At 46.6% G+C, this 18051-nt stretch overlaps 1 protein-coding gene across 13 annotated transcripts in view; it reads right to left on the bottom strand.

Moving 5' to 3' along the window:
• The window catches only part of LOC133515207 (uncharacterized), a 101313-nt gene that overhangs the window by 53149 nt on the left and 30113 nt on the right, over positions 1-18051 (bottom strand). For 5 of the 13 annotated variants that reach the window (XM_061847496.1, XM_061847515.1, XM_061847537.1 and 2 more), the window contains one exon: positions 14180-14285. The exons of 6 other annotated variants lie outside the window; for them this stretch is intronic. In XM_061847496.1, the coding sequence (XP_061703480.1) occupies positions 14180-14285 (106 nt within the window). Of the gene's footprint in view, positions 1-8906; positions 9005-13122; positions 13271-14179; positions 14286-18051 lie in introns of those variants that run through there. 2 more of the 13 variants (XM_061847509.1, XR_009798992.1) reach the window with 2 other exon arrangements.

Below are 18051 nucleotides of genomic sequence, written 5' to 3'. Positions count from 1 at the left end.
AACGAGCGGTTCTGATGAAAGATATCCCGCTAGGTGACAAGGGGCCCGCTTGATTCATTTTCCAAAGCCAAAAAACGCAGTTGACCAAGCGTCTGCGACGGATTCGGGCTCGCGGAAGAGCGCACGTACCACTAAGTGTGGACAATACCAAACAAACACAAGGCTTTATGTTTGAAGGTAAGAGAGGGAGAAGTACTTTATCCGAGTTTGATGGAATTATTATGACTTGCAGGAGAAGCGCGTCACTGACCTGCTGAACGAAGTGCGTCGTGTTTTATGGCGAAGAGTCGGGTTAGTGGTACGTAAATGCGCCACGTCATGCAAGAGAAATGCCCATTTGCCCATTTGGATCGCGTCGGACTTTGAAGACAGAGCGCTGGGTTCCATTACGAGCCAAGTCAAATGAATACTTCTAAAGACTCCAACGATATTGCTGGTGACCTTTCCAAGTAAAAAGTACTCACCCTGCTTTACATGCGCAGTACGATTCCGCCATTTGATCCAGTTGGATTTCAATATGAAGTTTGTGAGGCGTCAAACTTTTTTCGCATCGATTGCCAACGTTTCGCTGCAACTCTGACACGGCGTCCTGCTCCGTCCAAAATCGTAATTCCGTCCTTGCGTGAAATAGTTGAGACCTCTTTGTAGAACTCTCTTGGACGAGTCTGGCGCATTTGGCAAAAAAAAAAAAAAATAAAAACATACTCCAATATTATCTGGAATATGCGAAAGAGAATCGACTTCAAAGATGTTCAATGGCCATTTTGGAAGCTTGCGGGACATGGCTAAAGGGGCGGAGCTCAAGATGGCCATCGTTGAAATGAAAGTTTGTCACCTGTTATAGGTCAACGGACGAGCTAACGAGCTTCCAAGCATGCCTGACATATTTCACAAAGCAGAGAAGTCGCTATATTCATTTTCTAAGAAAGAAACTACTCGTTCTCTTTTGACGTTTACTCGTTTTCTGGTGGGTGTTCAATGTTTGTTTTTTTGATTATGATTAACTCAAACATTTCAAAATTGCAAACCGCAATCTTTTTGATGAAGGTTATCATAGTGTCAGAATGCGTGTACATATTTGGTTCCAATCCTCGTCCAAGTCATCACCGGGGCTGACGATCACGCAAATCAATAAAGCCAAAAGTCCCTGAAATTCATCTTGAGGACATCTCGTGAGCGACAAAACGTGAAGTTTCGCTCAGCAGGGACGGCAAAGGGTAAAAGTCGAGGATCATTCGGGTCGGTCTCGCCGGGAAAAGGAATCCGCGGAAACAAAAGAACCGTCCGCGTAGAAGAAGTTTACGCGAAAGTGACATTTTCCGTTGCTTTGACCGGCGTACTGCGGCTAAAAAGGTTGAAGATTGAAGCGCAAACAAAAAGCCGAATCGTAGCAACATTTGCATTGAGACGTGGCGGCATTCGGGGTCACGTTGAACGCCGTTGGCGCCGCACCGCCGGTCAAATAAACAGATTTGATTTCTCATACTTCATACCTCCTGCCCGCTGCCCGCGGCTTATCATAAAAACAACACGGGGATACATTGTCAGGAAATCTTTTCAGCGGTGCTGATTGAAGAGGCCGACTTTTATTCTCCAAAGTATCCCCTTCCTCTTTTCCCAGCGCCACGGCACACGGTGGTGCGATTACGTGCCGGCCGCCGACTTCATCCATTCATCATTCTTTTCACCTATGAAGCAAAACACTCGTACATCAAGTACGGCGACCGCCCTCCCTCCCTCCTTCCCCGAATCGCACTTTTGTTCTTTCTGCGTGGGAACAAAGCGGCAAGACTGGAACGCCGGAGCACAACGGCCAATTATGCGCGGCGTCTGGAAAACAGCAAAATCCGGTCGACGTTAACTTGCTCATTAAGAGGCCGCGAGATGTGCGCCACAAGAACAACTTTGCCGGCGGATGCACATTAGGACGGACAAAACGCAAAGAATTTGTTATCCGTGTTGGGGTCAGCCGGAACAAACCCTACGACAGCGATGCCTCGAGATATGAACTTCATTATTTGCCACGTCATTGTTTCTCATATTCAGAGTGATGCGGACGTACACATGCACAGAACATCTTGGGTCAGTTTTTCCAATTTGAAAGAGATTAGAAAAGTGTGCAAATGCGCTTTGGGATGTTTACATGAATTCTATTTTTTTTCTTTTTTACACACAATGAATGCAAAATGTGCAGTCAAGCGTTCCGGTTGTTGGCTTGCTCGATGTGGAGCGGTGCTAAGATGTGGGGGGGGGGGGGGGGTCGCTCTGCTCTTTTAATCTCTAATCCTTTGCTTTGCTTTCTTAAAAGGAAGGAGAGGCCGAGGACGCGAACGCATCCTCGGGCCGACGCGCCGGTGCCGCCCCGCTCGTCCCGTCCAGTACTGAAGCTGTCACGATCGGCGTCGGAGGCCACGAGGCAGGCAATTTTAGCCGCCTGGTGCCAATCGATACCCAATCACATCACGTTCGCGGGCGGCACATTAACCTGAAGAGGCCGGAGAGCAATTTACAGCGTATTGTTTTTGGCCCCGGGAGCAACAGGCAAAGGGTGGTGGGGGGGGCGATGGAGACATCACGGGAGAGCAAGACAAGGCCCTCGTTTTGACCACAACGGCCTTTTCTACGGTCCGAGAACGCTGCCGGGATACAGCACAGTTACGAAAGGCGCAAAAACACAAAAAGCTGCCTGACCATCACGTGAGGATTTAAAAATCACAAACAATCATACATGGAAGGCAAATTCTCTTCAATCAACAGAACTTTTTGAGTTTGGGCAGGCAGGCGCAGACTTTTGTGTCGTTTTGACCGGGTCACTTTGGAAACGGTCACGTGACCGCGTCGCGTTAAATCATTGGCCGACCTGGCGGGTTGATGAACGTGAGCTGACGAAATGCAGTAAAACATTTTCCCATTTTTCACTGACTTTTGAGAAATATTGCACAAATGAAATCCATCCATCCATTTTCTTCCCTGCTTATCCTCACGAAGGTCGCGGGGAGTGCTGGATCCTATCTCAGCTGTCAACGTGCAGGAGGGCAGGGTACACCCTGAACTGGTCGCCAGCCAATCGCAGGGCACATCGGGACAAACAGCCGCACACACAATCACACCTCGGGGCAATTTAGAAGGGTTAATTCATGTTGCACGTTTTGGGAATGTGGCGAGTGCCCGGAGGAAACTCACGTAGGCGCGGGGAGAACATGCAAACTCCACACAGGCGGGGCCGGGATCGAACCCGGGACCCTCAGAACTGTGAGGCCGACGCTTTACCAGCTGACCCACCGTGCTGCCATTGCGATTATTATTTAGATCACACAACCAATAATAGTTGAATTAAAACTAAAGTAAGGAGGCTACTGAAATAGCATCTTGAACAAAAATACTGAAATGTTGCATAAAACGACTGACAAGTGCAATATATCCCCCCAAAATGACAAAAATTAAATGTGGTGCCCGGACTCTCGCCAGTTTCGAATCTTCTAACATTTCCATGGGCTAAATGTCAACTTCAGAAGAACAACGCCCAACACAAGACGTGTGCGCACGTTCTTCTTGCGTTGCGAGATAGCGGCTGCATGTGCATCGTGTCATGCCAACAAGTAGCCCCCTCCCATTTTCTCCCCCCAAATCATTACCTTTGCACAGCAGGGCCGCCGGAGTGGAACACACCGGCCCGCTGTGGGCGCAGTTTGCGGCATGGATTGCGAAAGGAGAGCCACCAGGCAAAAGGATGGCGGGATGCGGGATGCGGGCTACACCAAAAATCTGCTGCTAACTATGACGTGCGTGCATACAAAACAGAAAGACTGTCACGACCAGGCACCCGCTGACCGCATTTGTAAATGTTTTGTCATTCAGAAGAATTTGCAGGAGTGTCACCGCCGTGAATTTGGAAGACGAACACTCAAAGCGGAGAAACGACGGCTGGCAGGTACATGAAAGGGTAAAGTGCATCAATTTTGGCAGGTGGATGTGACGTAACGGGCTTTCCTCCCTGTCGACAGCTCCAAAACATTTTCCTTGTCTTTATCTCGATGCTTTTCGGGAAGTAAGAAGTGGACTAAAAAGATCACGTATTGTGATAACGTGATTTTTTGTGGTAATCGATAAATTACGTTGGAGTCAGCAAGATCAGCGAGAAACGTGAAATGATCAAAATGTCGTCGCTCAGACAATCTGGCATGTTTTGCGTGCGCACTGAGGACAAAAGTCCCGTTTTCATTTCAAAAAATGAAAAGCCAAACGTATTCATCGTGTGGGAACGGTGAACTCGCTTCAAAATTTGGAATTAGGAACTACTATTACTCATTATCGACTGAACGGGTTTAACTTGGGTACAATGACCTGAACTTTGAAATATTTTGCACAGAAATGTTAATTTCCGAACACGGAATTATTGTATTATTTTACATGCCGATACACGTGGCGGGTTCAATGTCAGCCTGGAGAGACGCCATTGGTCACGGCGAATTTAGGACTTGTACATCCGTCCATCCATTTTCTCAGCGGCTTATCCTCACGAGGGTCGTGCTGGAGTCCATCCCGGCTGTCAGCGGGCAGGAGGCGGGGTGGAAACACCCTGAACCGGTCGCCGGCCAATCGCAGGGCACATGAGGACAAACAGCTGCACTCACAATGACACCGACGGGGCAATTTAGAGTGTCCAATGAATGTCGCGTGTTTTTGGGATGTGGGAGGAAACGCGAGTGCCGGGGAAAAAAGCCACGCAAACCCCACACAGGTGGATCCGAGATTAAAACCGGGTCCTCAGAACTGTGAGGGCAACGCGGTACAGCTGCTCCACCCTGGTACATCGATGACTAAACAATTATTTTGACATCAAAACCCATTTTGCCACCATGTTTTTGTTTACATGTTGAAGTTTCTTCCCAAAAGCCCAAAATATTAGCAAAAGAGTCACTGTTCCGTATTCAACTCTTGTATTCCTGCCGATTACTAAAGAAGAGAAAAAGCGAGACAGCGACTTCTTCTCTCGTGAAAGAAGAGAGTCTGCTCTTTCTTTTGGTAGATGCAGTGCTCGCATTGTCACCGAAGGTAACATTCCACGGGTCTTGGGGGGAAAAAAAAACCAAAAAAAAAAAAAACGGTCTAAAACCGCCGTCAGCGCGGGGAACTCGGATTTGAAAATGGCTGGCAGTGAAAGCGTTAACCAAGGATGAGGAGAAAAACATTCTTGGCGATCAGCAGTCCAACATTTATAGATTTCAGTTCCACCCAAGAGAAAGACATCTACGCCTGGATAAACTTTGCATTTGAGCAGGCCGGACGCAAATAACGTCGCCAAACATTTTATGGGCCGACGTTAAACCGAGAAGTGCTGAAGTGACTTTAATCGGTCAAGGTAGCGGAGCAGCTCCCACGGAGGTGGTCCGCTCTTCGTCAGTACTCAATCACTAATCTAATCTCAAGGGAACAACAGGAAACGGCCCGCTTATGGGTCATATCAGCGCGCTGTGATTGATGTGGCCATTCACCAGCCACAATAAGCTGCGGCTTCACTTTCAACAACCGCGCACGTCGCCCAAGATGCCGCGTACATAATTCTCTTAAAATGAGGCTCGTATTCCGTGTAAAATCACCTCCGACGAGTCGTGGCTAAAACTCCTTCAGCGTTTACAGAAGAGCCACGCGCGTGCTGAAAAGATCCATTTGAAACATTTTCCGACTTCTCCTCCAGGAAGTGGAACATTCCACTGCACGCCACGTAAATAACTCCAGATAATTCTTATTTTAATCAGCCACTAATCTGTCGCTTAGTAGTATTATCCATCCATCTTAGCCGCGTATCCTCACGAGGGTCACGGGGAGTGCTGGAGTCTATCGCAGCTGTCATCGGGTCAGAGGCGGGGCATACCCTGGATTGGTCGCCAGCCAATCGCAGGGCACATAGAGACAAACAGCCGCACTCACAATCACACCTCGGGGCAATTTAGAGCGTCCAATGAACGTTGCCTGTTTTTGGGATGTGGGAGGAAACCGGAGAAAAAGCCACGCAGGCACGGGCGGGTCCGGGATCGAACCCGGGTCCTCGGAACTGTGAGGCCAACGCCGCCTCGTATTATTACAGTATATTGGATGAACAAGTGATGAATCGGATATTGATTCTTTCGATTATTCCCTCCGCTTTTTCAAAACGAGACGCAACTTAATGATGATTCAATGACTGGTTTGGTCTGCGACATGTGGGAAAAGACGATTGGTGATGACGATCGACAATTGGAAAGGAGATCTTTGCGAATGTCTTCTTTTGGACCTTCGAAACCCGGATCCTGACTCCACTGACGTGGTAAAAACGAGAAAGAAAAGTCACCAACAAGTCCGCCGTCAGCTTTCATGAGCAATTACCCCGAAAATCTTTGGAAACAAGGAAATCCACCCGAAAAAATCCTGAAGGTGGTTCGCGACACGGAAAAGCCAAAAGTTACTTTTTCTTCCTCCGTCGAATCATAAAGACTGCCGTTTTATTTCAGTTCGTCACAATTCTCTCACTTCCCCCGTTAAGTACGCATGAAACGTGTACAGTGTGTATATCAATGTCGTATCCTAAAACCGTTAACGCCAACCGGACTTGAACCCCCCCCGTCCCCGCAAGGGGAATTGCTGCTGATGAGCCGTGATCAATATGCAGAGCTGGTAGAAAGCCGACAAGTACAACACAGCTTGCCCAAAGGCAAAGAGGACTGAAGGAAAGATGCTGAGCCACGCTTGGAAATCAGCCTCGGCGGCACATGAATTCAAACGAGCGACGTTTCCTCATCTTGTGTCAAAAAGGAGAAGAACCCGACCGCGGACCGACCGTGCGTTTGAGTCTGAATCAGTCTAAGGAGGAATATAATACAGCATATTGCAGTCGTTGCGCCACGTTTTTTTGTTTTTAATTTGGAGAGAGGTAAATGTTTAGTTTCAGCTTTTGTATCAACACAAGCAAAAAAAAAAAATGGAAGTAAAAGCGTCACTGCCGTGTTATAATTTCTGTATTTAAAGAGTACGACAGGTAAACCGGTGAACACAATCCAAGATTTTCTCTCCCTGAGAAAACCCCCCCCCCCCCAAAAAAAAAAGCTACCAGAGAATTGATTGACAAGCACATTTCCCCCATCGGTTCCACAAATCAAGGTAATACTGTGAAAGTCTGCCGGCCCCGCCAAATGGAAAAACTTCCTGCGGCTTTCCGAGCTTCCCCCGCTCACAAAGTTTGCAGAGAAAGCCCAAGAAAAAGTCACGCTTGGGCCTCAAACAACAAAGCGACGGCAGCTGCTTAAAAGGCCAATTTTCCTCCCGTCCGCATTGTCATTGTCGCACTCTTAACTCCGATGGCAGACGTGCACTCCGCCATCAAAGGCCATTGATTTTCTAATCAAGAGCAAATGATGATGAAGGCATATCTGGCGCCTTATCTTGCCGGTGAAAATCCTCCTTTTCTGGATTCAATTTGACTTTGGCTCTTAATCGGCTCGCCGGAATCAGGACGGCCAAAGACGACGACGACGACAAAAAACACATCTTGGCACGTCAAGAAAAATTGACCAAACGAGAACATTTCTCGAGCTATCAAGCAACACAACACTAACGACCGCATGCGTATCCATAAACCTCTCGCGTCGTACGTCACGCTCCCGGCATCCTGCCCAGGCTGGGCGTGGCCAGCCAATCGGTCACCTCGTTTCAACTGATTACGCCCGGTGACGACCGGTCCTCCGCCAGATCGTTGAGGTTCGTGCCCCGTTCCGGCACCCCCGTATCTCTGCGCGTATCGACCGACCCCGTAAGACTGACTCCTTTGACACTTCTGCCTTCCTTGATGGTTCTCCCGCCTGCCCGCTGACCTGCTCTCTACCCCCGACGTCCCCAACTAGCGCTGCTGTAGCCGACTGCCTGTCCGATCCCCGACCATTGAATAATAAACGTTTTCCCCAAATTACCTCCGCGTCTCCCGTGTGCTCCTGCATTTGGGCCTGACCTCCGTTCCGACGGGTCGTGACAGTACATTCGGAATTGCCGGCACCAAAACATAATTAATCGATATAGCCGTAATCACGGCTTCACATTACTGTTTTTTTTTTATTGTTCTTCACAAAAACAGCGATGGACAACGTTGAAACGGTCATCCCAAATATTTCTACGACCCTGATAACGGCGTTTATTCAAAAAAAAAAGCCAAAGTGACTCACCCCGAGGCGACGTACACCCTCGCCTCGCAGACTTTGAATAATCCAACTTTCTCCCGTGCGCAGCCTTCCCCGTGTATACGTTTTAGCCTTTTGCGTAATATTTGCCCGAGGATGCGGGATTAACGTTGGCCCCTCCGTTTGTTCTTCGTTTGGATTTAAAGTCGAAATGTCCTTTGGGACACGCTTGCAGCTCAGCTTAACAATGACACCCAAACTTCATCATCTCTACTCCAGCCTCTATTTCACCCCGACTTTATTTACCTCATTCCGACTCCGACCATCAGCAGGAAAAGTGCTAAAGACGGGCGGGCGTTACGCATTCGTGACCTTCAGGAAATACATATCTATGGCAACGTGCAATTTGTGATGATTTTACACGACAGCACCACTGGCGGTGATATGAACAGATTGATACAGATCAGAAAAACACAAACGTGGCAACGTGGTGTGTGTCGCAGATGTTTACGCCGTTTTCTCCGCTTCACTTACAAACCCAAAGCCAAAGAAGTCGGGACGTTGCGTTAAACAAATAAAAAGTGATTAGTACATTATGTCCAACCTATATTTAACTGGACACGCTGCAAAGACAATGTACCGTTCAAACAGTTTTTAGCAAACAATCATTAACTTTGGATTTTATGGCTTCAACAGGTTCCCAAAATGTTTACCACAGTTTTACATCACCTTTTCTTTTAGTCATATTCAATAAACTTTCGGGAACTGACAACACAAATTGTTGAAGCTTGGTCGAGTGGAATTCTTTCCCATTCTTCCTTGATGTACAGCTTCAGTCGTTCAACGGTCCGGGGTCTCTGTTGACATATTTGATGCTTCATAATGCGCCAAACATTTTCAATGAGAGACAGCTCCGAACTGCGGGCAGACCTGTCAAGTACCCGCACTCTTTTACTACAAAGCCACACTGTTGTAACACGTACAAAATGTAGTTTGGCATTGTCCAGCTGAAATAAGCAGGGCCGTCCGTGAAAAAGACTTTGCTTGGATGGCAGCATATGTTTCTCCAAAACCACGAAATGGTGCCTTCACAGATGTGTAAGGTACCCATGCCGCTGGCACTAAAACAGCTCCATGGCATCACAGACGCTGGCTTTTGAACGTGGCGTCCATAACTTTTCCTCTCTGGCCCGGAGGACACGACGTCCACAAAACCCCAAAACCAATTTGAAAGATGGACTCGTCAGACCACAGAAACACATCGCGTCAGTCCATCTCAGATGAGCTCGGGCCCAGAAAAGCTGGCAGCATTTTCGACTGTTGTTGATAAATGGATTCTGCTTTTCATAGTAGACTTTTTAAGTTGCTCTTACGGATGTAGCGCTGAACTGCGATTGGCTGGCAACAAGTTCAGCGTCTACCCCGCCTCCAGCCCGAAGATAGCTGGGATTGGGTACAGCATTCCCGCGACAACGCGTGATGATAAGCGGCTCAGAAAAACTGATGGATGGATATCTGTAGCTTAAAGGGCTAGAGCGATTCTATTTGTTAGCCCGTCTATTTTGTTTTGCATTGCGAGCTAGCATTAAAATAAATGGACTGGAAGAAATGAAAGAAATGGCGCGAGGTTGGTTTAAACACAGAATGTGCCATTTTGGTCGTTTATCTTTGCTTTCAGCGCAAACCTCAACTGGGAGTAGCATGAAAGAGCTTGAAGCCTCTCTTGAAGATCTGCCGTCATCAGAGAGCACTTACCTTGAACTTTTGTTCACATCAAAGAAAAAGAAAATGATATATCAGTTCATATCTCGAAAAACTTGTAAGTCAGATAACTACGATGTCAAGGTACCACGATAGCTACGTCGGGTTTTTTTTTTTTTTAACCTGCTTGTTGAACATCCCTTTTCAGCGGCTGCCTTCGCCGCCCCTGAAATTTAGCTTCCTTGTTGAGATTTTTTTTTTTACCTGAATATTTTCTAGCAGCGTGAGAACACCGGTCCTTGTCATGTTTTTTTTTTTTAAAGGTTATCTGTGGATGTTTCACAGCCACAACCTTTTTCGTTTACATAGCTGCATCTCAGCGGCGCTAGCAACCGCAGGGGGTGCGAGATGGCAAATCTAGCTCCCAGTCCGCAAGCGGCACATCGCTATCTAGACGACACGGCTCACTGATTTCGGGGGAAGCAACGGCAGGATTATCGTCCGTTCCCAGGAAACTTCATTACGATCGGCACAGGCCGGTACGATCCGGCTTCGGGGAAGGAATGTTTGCGTTTTAAATAAGGCGATCCCCAATTCCGGAACAAGGAGTGAGACATTTGTAGACAGCTAGGACACAAATCAAAACATAACAATGGCAACATGAAGTACTCAAAAAGTTTGGAGTACATATAAGCGTGGGGAAGGAAAACCTGAAAGAATAAACCATTTAAGAGACAAAATGTCTCTTAAACTGCGCACGATCTGGACATAAAAGAAGTACATGTACATTACTTGTCGAAAAATGTTACGCAGCACGACCGCAGCAGCAGTTAGACGACGCGATCGTGGATAATTAATACCGATGATGGTTTTTATCTGCGACACCCATCCCGATAAACATCAGCGCACAGGCGCTATCGAGCGTGACGCTGACCTTTCCGGCGCTTGCGGACCTCTAAGGACGTGTGCGTGAAAAATACCCTAAACACTAGCGTTGGCCTTTTAGTGAGCAGGACCGATTTGATGGAAGCCTGACGGGGGGTATTTATAGCATCGCGTCCAATCTGACGCTCGTCTGCTTTCTACGCCGGCAGACGCTATTGGCAGTCCCGCTCAGTCCCCGGGAAAGCCTTCACGTCAGCAAACCGGCAGCAGTGAGCATGTCGTGCTAACAGGTTTAGGGCTCTGCCAGATAGAGCCCAATGTAGTTCATTATGCAGTGACAATGTACATCCAGCTTTGATGCTTTTCCACGCATAGGGCCAAGACAATCTGCGACGGAATGTCACTCTTTACTTGTACAAATGCAGGCATTAGCTTTTCCTTTCCGGTGCCGGATATCTTTTCGGCTTTCACCGGAATTTACATGTAATCGCGGGCTTAAAAAATGCGGAGGCAATCTTCGGAAACAAAGAGGAAGGATTCCAGAATACATCGAGACATTGTTGGAGCCTCGCTTTTATTAACACATTCGGCGCCGTGGACGCCAGCTGGGATTAAAGCGTTTACTGCCATCCCCGCGACTCGATTTTCAAAGGGTGGGCGCGGAAGAGGGTCTCGCCCATCTTGTCCGTGAAATCTCAATTGGAAAACAATTCCGATGGCTAACTGTCGGACGGGTTTCAACACCTGACACCCGACCGAGTACGTACTGTAAATGTAAAGTATAAACAGAGTGTGTGCGCGTCAGCGTTGTGATAAAAACGAGGACGCACAATAACAAAAAATTTCCCGCGACCAGCAACACGAACTCTGCTCGCCAAGGCGGTGAATGAATGAATGAATGAATGAATTTCACTGAATGCTAAGGCTGAACTAGCTGGTCAATAAATCCATCAGCGAGTTTCAAAAAAAAAAAAATTCCGATCCGATCCCAAGACAAGATTGAAATGACTTTGCCATTCACTGTAAATATTTGTGTACTGTATACTGAGTGTCTTTAAATATATCTTAATCTTTTTTTTTTTTTTTTTTTTTAAATCAGCCAGGTCAAACCAACATTAATAAGAAGTGTGAACTGACTGTACTTAAATGACTTTTTTGTAATTAAATTACTCCACACAGACCAAAACGTTAGCGCATGATTCGACAGAACGCCGGTACAACCGTTATTGCTAGCGATAGCTTGCTAGGCTACATAATGTTTTGTTGGCTGCTTCCAAGTGACGTCATATTGACCTACGTCAGCATACTCGAAGCGATCCTCTCCTGGGCACCGGTGACCACCGGCACAGGTTTTTTGACCATTTTTCTTCTTAGAAAATACACACGAGGCGATTGATTGTTGTTGATGTAGCCATGGAAACGAGTGTATCCAGTAACGTTTGACTTGACAAGATCAAGCCCAGTGATTGTAAAAGACTGGATGCGCGGGTATCAGATTACAAGATCGTCCGACGTAGCGCAATCGCGCAAACGTGTTACGGTCGTCAGATTCAAGCATTACGAGTCGTAAGTCCCACAACGCCGATTTTTTAAACAACTTCATTAGCAGTCAGATGGCCGTCGGATCGGCGAATTATGACTTTGGAGCCGATCAGCCGACAAGAATAAAATGCTCAATATCGGCCGATCGGAAATTAGAGTGTCATTTGGAAGGCCCTTACCCTGATAAAAACCGTTTATTGCTTGGAAATGATTTTGTTGTAAAATAAAAACTTTCGGGATGGGGGAGGGGGGCGTTGTCTCCTGCTGCTGATTACTCTGATGAAAATAATCATTCATTCCCAACAGGAGGAATTATGGCATAATATGTCTATGCACATTTGAGCATTTTCCTTGATTTATGTGACTGTTCCATCAATATGCCATTAATTACAGCATGCAGAGCATGTACCGTACAAATGCATCACATCAATTAGATGTTGATTAGATCGGATTGCACGTTGCGATCTATTAATCAAAAAACACACACGCACACGCCGAATACTCTTCAAAACTGTACGTTCAGTTCAAATATGAATGATGGCGCACGATACGTCGTCTTCCCGAAGTCAGGATTCTTGAAGACATTTCCGAGTTACGGCTTTAGTTTGAAAACCACGAGGCCGACGTCACCTTTCAAACAAAGAAACGCAAGTCAGTGTGGATTTGTACTCAGCCAACTGAAAATCATTTTTCGGAGTCGAGGGACCTTTTTCTCAATTATAAGGAACTTTGCTCTTCAAAGCCAAGGCCACCAAATAGCAGAGTACGCAAGTAAACGTTTACAGAAATAATACGTACACATTTGGAATCGTCCGGTGCCTTTGTTTTTGCCTCTGCCTCTCGAGGTTATCGATACCGCGTTCCTTTTGTCACGCCGCATTCTTTCTGGAATGGGATTCAGTTCTCGGGAAGTTTGCGTCGGGAACCGGCCTGAGCGGGATTCCCTTCGTTCCGCTGGCTGAAAGGCAATCTGCTGTTGCTGCGCTCAGTGTCATCTGCAACATCAATTTCTGATTAATACGGCCCGTAAATATCCTTAAGGTAAGCGTTAAAGCCTTAAAACACACGTGTGAAGAGTGGGATCAAAGAGGAATCCAATTTTAATTTACTGGCCTCCTTTCTTCAAGGAATTGAAAATTCCGTTGTTGTTTAGAAATGAGATGCTTTTGAAAGCGTGTATAATGATCTTTTTCTTTCCGAGATGCTTCCAAATTAATCTCCTCTGAGATTCAAAACACTCACAATGAGAAAAAAAACAAACAAACAAAAAGTGCCCGGCGTTTAAAACCAACGAGTGTATTTTTCCTTCAATTATTCGAGTGAGCTGTCGTCGTTTCACCTGACACGAACAGTTTTAGCAAAAACAATCTATAGCCCGCGCGTGTAAATGAAAGCAAATGTTATCTGCCGACCAGAGCGATTAAAGCCGTTGTGTTGATTCAAGGGCCGACGACTCCGGGGCCCTGTGGCAATTTCAGGGGAAATAACTGGCTAGGACGGGGATAAATGTGCTCTTGAGCAGCCGAAATGAGTGTAATGTGCGAAGGACTGCCGTAAAACATATTCTCCTAATCTAAAAGGGATTCTGCTTCTAATATACGTCCACATTAGTTATGAGAGTCAACCTGCAAAAGGAGAGGTTGGCTTTGGAGGTAGGCTAGTACGTGTAGCACAGGGGTCGGGAACCGACAGCTCGCAACCCAAATGAGCGGAGACAGTTTGTCCCAGAGGAGTTGCCGTAGTTCACCGTAGCAGTCGATGAAGGGTCCAACGCAAAAAGTAATTGTGCAAACGATCGCTCAAAGAAAAAAAAAAAAAAGATGGGAGGGTAGGGTTGTACAGTTTTTGGCAAGACTGGAGAGCCATTCACAGATGGAGGCCAAAGCATTCGTGCGACACGTTACCATGTGAAGCTCGACAGCCAGCGAACTTCCAAAGAAACTCCGTACAAAGGGCCTTCTTTCTTCCTTTTATGGAGGTCTCTTGCGGTAAATGAATTGATAAATGTGACTGAAAGACACAGAAAAATATACAATACACTGTGCGCCATTTTGCAAAGTACAGGTAGCTAGCTTATTTATGCTAAGACAGCCATGGCCGTATCAAACGATCACTCGTTTACGTCGACTTTTCAGATAAAATATAATTGTGACCTCAACCTAATATCTATGAACATACAATATATGCAAAGACGAAAGTTTCCCAAGGTCCAAATGTTTTGGAACACATTCAGCGTAGGTATGAGTTGTTCTCAGATTTAATGTTCACCGTGGCCATATTTTCACCAGAGGCACGTCAAAAATCCTCGACCAAGGAACAGAGCACTCACTCCGCATAGAAACTGAATGATCCTCAAAGGTCAAGAGGTGGCAGGCACTCTGATGGTTTTTCTTTTAAAACATCACAGCATGAAATCAACATTTTTCTTATGAAATATACATGAACTTTACGACAGCTTTTTGGATAAAGATCATCAAACGAATAAAAGACGTGCTATTCTCGGCAAGAATTGTTCACCATGGTAGCGTCGTGATGGCAAATCAAATTGAATTACGTTCACGATGAACGGATGGAAGTCCCAACGCCTGCATGAAGCTTCGTTTAATGATACATGAAAGACTAAAGTCATCAGCAAAACCAGGCAGCACCAGAAATCACATTCATGGTAAGAACTGCGTAACAATGTTATTAAAAAGAATTCAGGCTTATTGTCCTCTAAAAGTTTGGCTTCTACATCGATGCTCAAATACACCTGGACTTATTTTTTTTTTTTTTAAATATGGCACGGCTCTTTTGAAATTACATTTTGGCATTTACGGCCCTCTGAGGCAAAAAGGTTCCCGACCCCCGGTGTGGCACACCAGAGAGCAACAACGAGAAAAAGTTGCAAAGTTGCACCAGCCACTGCGCTTTTTCTCTCTGCGGAGCGCATCAATCTAACTCGGAAAACGGGCTCCCTAACTTTGTCCGGGCGCCGCTGACTAAGTACGGTCTGAGCTCGAAAGCTAAATTATTTAGCCGGCGAGTCCAGTTGATAAATGTTGGCGGCGCGGGTCAATACATTACACGGATGTCCGTGGGATATATTATGCATTGGGGGAGATAAAGGCCATTGATTGTCTCCCACAAGGTCACGGGAAGGTCTCTCTCTCTCTCTCTCTCTCTCTCTCCAATGAAAGGGTTTTTACCTCTTGCGGCAACAACTTCAGGTCACCCGCCTGGCCGGAGCACAGACAATAAGGTTAATCAAATCGCTGCGGGAAAACCATCAACACGAAGGATGCGGGGGTGATAATGGCCAGTATTTATACGTGGGCATAGCTGCCGTTTACATTATTCATGGGGGGGCGATGGAAAATGCAATGGCGGCGCTAATATGATATTGACCTAAGCCCAAACGCTACGCGAATGGCAACGGAGACGCGAGCCTTGCGGAAAGACTTCCTGGAACCTATCGTTTCCTCTTTTGATCAATCCGCACCTTATACTTGATACTTGGAAACTCGACACAGAAAACGGCTTTGTTGAAGGTCAAACGAGTGAGCGGACGCAAAGAAAATGCTCCACTGTGTGTCAACACAAAAAAAAAAAAAAAAAAAGAGGCGTCAAACACCGAGCGCTAGAAAGGATTGCGCAATGTTTGGCGCTGCAGATGCGCGACCGGACGCTTCTCAATTAGTTGGAGCGGTCCGAGCGTCGTCTGGGGACTTTTGTAGTCGTGGTGAAAATTAAAAAAAAAAAAAAAAGGGGGGGGGGGACCGGAGGAATTAGCGGCTTATCAAACCTATTCCATAAAAGACGCGTGTGTTGCTAACTTGATAGTAAAGCCCAATTATCGCCCAAGATAACAGAAAACCGGCAGGCGAAAAATGTCATTATATTGCCAGTCTGGAACCACCGTGCAAAAATCATATGCATTAATCACTCCTTGGATGGCTGATCAAGACAACAATTTCTCAACACAAATATGACGCTAGAGAAAATGTATGTGCGGACTGTGTTTGTCTCCGTGAATAAATGTTTGCGTTAACACAAAATTGGTTACACGTTATGTCATCCGAGGGTTGCGACGCTCGAGCGTCTCAAGGGGGAAACGCGGCGCATCGTAGAGCCGGCCCAAAAGAGATTTCCAAGAATTTGGGCTGTTGGATCCCATCAAAGCGCATTCTATCCTTTCTACTTATAGCATCTAAACAGTACTTTGAAAACTATCCAGAGGTGGGAGAAGAGAAAAGCCACCGTGGATCCGTGTTGCCTCATCAAGTGAGATTTCAAAAAGCCCAAGCGGAATTTCAATGGCCCTTCAAGGTACTGCTAAAGGACAGACTTCGTCGAGGAGGGGAGGGGAGGTTATTACGGGATTTCTGGCCCCTCAACCAGTCAGAGGGAAAGCGTCTTTCACCAAAAATCAACATCAAAGCGCCTCTTTGTACCGCGAGCGAGTGGAACCATTATCAGCTCTCTGGAGCTCCCATCCCAGTTGTGTCAGAAACGTTCCAAGATCGGGATCACTTCAAATCCAAACGACAAGTTCCCCCACCTCCCCGGTGTACAACAAAGTTTCCCCCAGCCTTCAGGGACTCCTGGAAGGATCCTTCCAGAATCTTCCGCAGGTCCGTCGTCACAAAACGGGTCCCCTCGACGTTCCCCGTCGGGACGGCTCACGAATCTCAAGTCTTTTTGCGCGCTGAACACAGCAAACGCTACGAGATCACTTTGAAAAGGCATCGTTTGGTTTTGAAGTACTGGACTGGGTATCTTTTAGGTCAGCAGTCCTGCAAGTCGTCAGTAACCATGAAGGTCTTCGATGACCGAAGAAGCACAGGAAGAGTCTTTCGGTCCAGAATTCAAACCCTCGGAACTGGTAGCTAAACATGTTAATCACTCTTCCACCGGGCCGAATTCGGTGCAGTCCTGTTGTTGCGCGTAGACTTTCATTTTTTTTTAATCCATAAAGGTTTAGCAATGACGCAATTTGGTCACAATATCCAATCTTCACAGAGTTCACATTCTGCATCCAAGACCGTCGGCTGACAGAAAGCGTCTCAAAATATGCCGGGCCGACGTCTCTCGGAAGCCAGAAAATGCACGAGTGCAGAATATAATCAACACGCGGCGCTGAGCGCAATCCAATAAACACCCGACTCCGCTTTCAGTGTGTACTCGGTATAATTCATTCTTCGCTGAAAACCGTTTGGAGCTCAATTTTTATTGGCTCCGCTAAACACGGGCGAGATTTGCAGCGGCAAAAGGTACATTTTAGACCGGGGAACAATTGCAAAAGAGCACAAAGTCATTCACGTTTCTCATCACTTCAATCAACGGTTAAAAGAAAACCCACGGGGAGCGGCCGTGTTCTGTGACTGGATGGGAGCGCCAAAGGTTTGGAGAATTTGCCCGGTCCTGGATCTTGCTCATTCTTTTCAAACTGAGGTCTAAACATCTGCACAAGGAACGGACGGGGCTTCGTACACTGACACCAAAGGCCTCAAGGACGTCTTATTAAAAGAAAGCGTGACAGTGCAGACTAAATGGACAAATTGCAAGGGGGGGGGGGGGGGATGCTAACTTTTGAATGCTAACAAAATGAGAAGCTGTAACGCAAACAGTCGGCCGGAAAATTGTGAAAGCCTTCATTATCTATGGAGATCAAATCGAAAAAGGCAGAAAAAGCCTTCAGTTTCACAAAATATTGGGCTTGTGGTTTGTCGTGGTGGGAGACAAAGCTCTTATCGTTGATGCGGTACAATTGAAAACCACTGCAAGCTATAAGCAT

This window comes from Syngnathoides biaculeatus, chromosome 2, assembly GCF_019802595.1.
Source record: "Syngnathoides biaculeatus isolate LvHL_M chromosome 2, ASM1980259v1, whole genome shotgun sequence".
Classification (NCBI taxonomy): domain Eukaryota; kingdom Metazoa; phylum Chordata; class Actinopteri; order Syngnathiformes; family Syngnathidae; genus Syngnathoides; species Syngnathoides biaculeatus.
The sequence above is the reverse complement of the archived record's forward strand: the minus strand, read 5'-3'. Positions and strand labels throughout refer to the sequence as shown.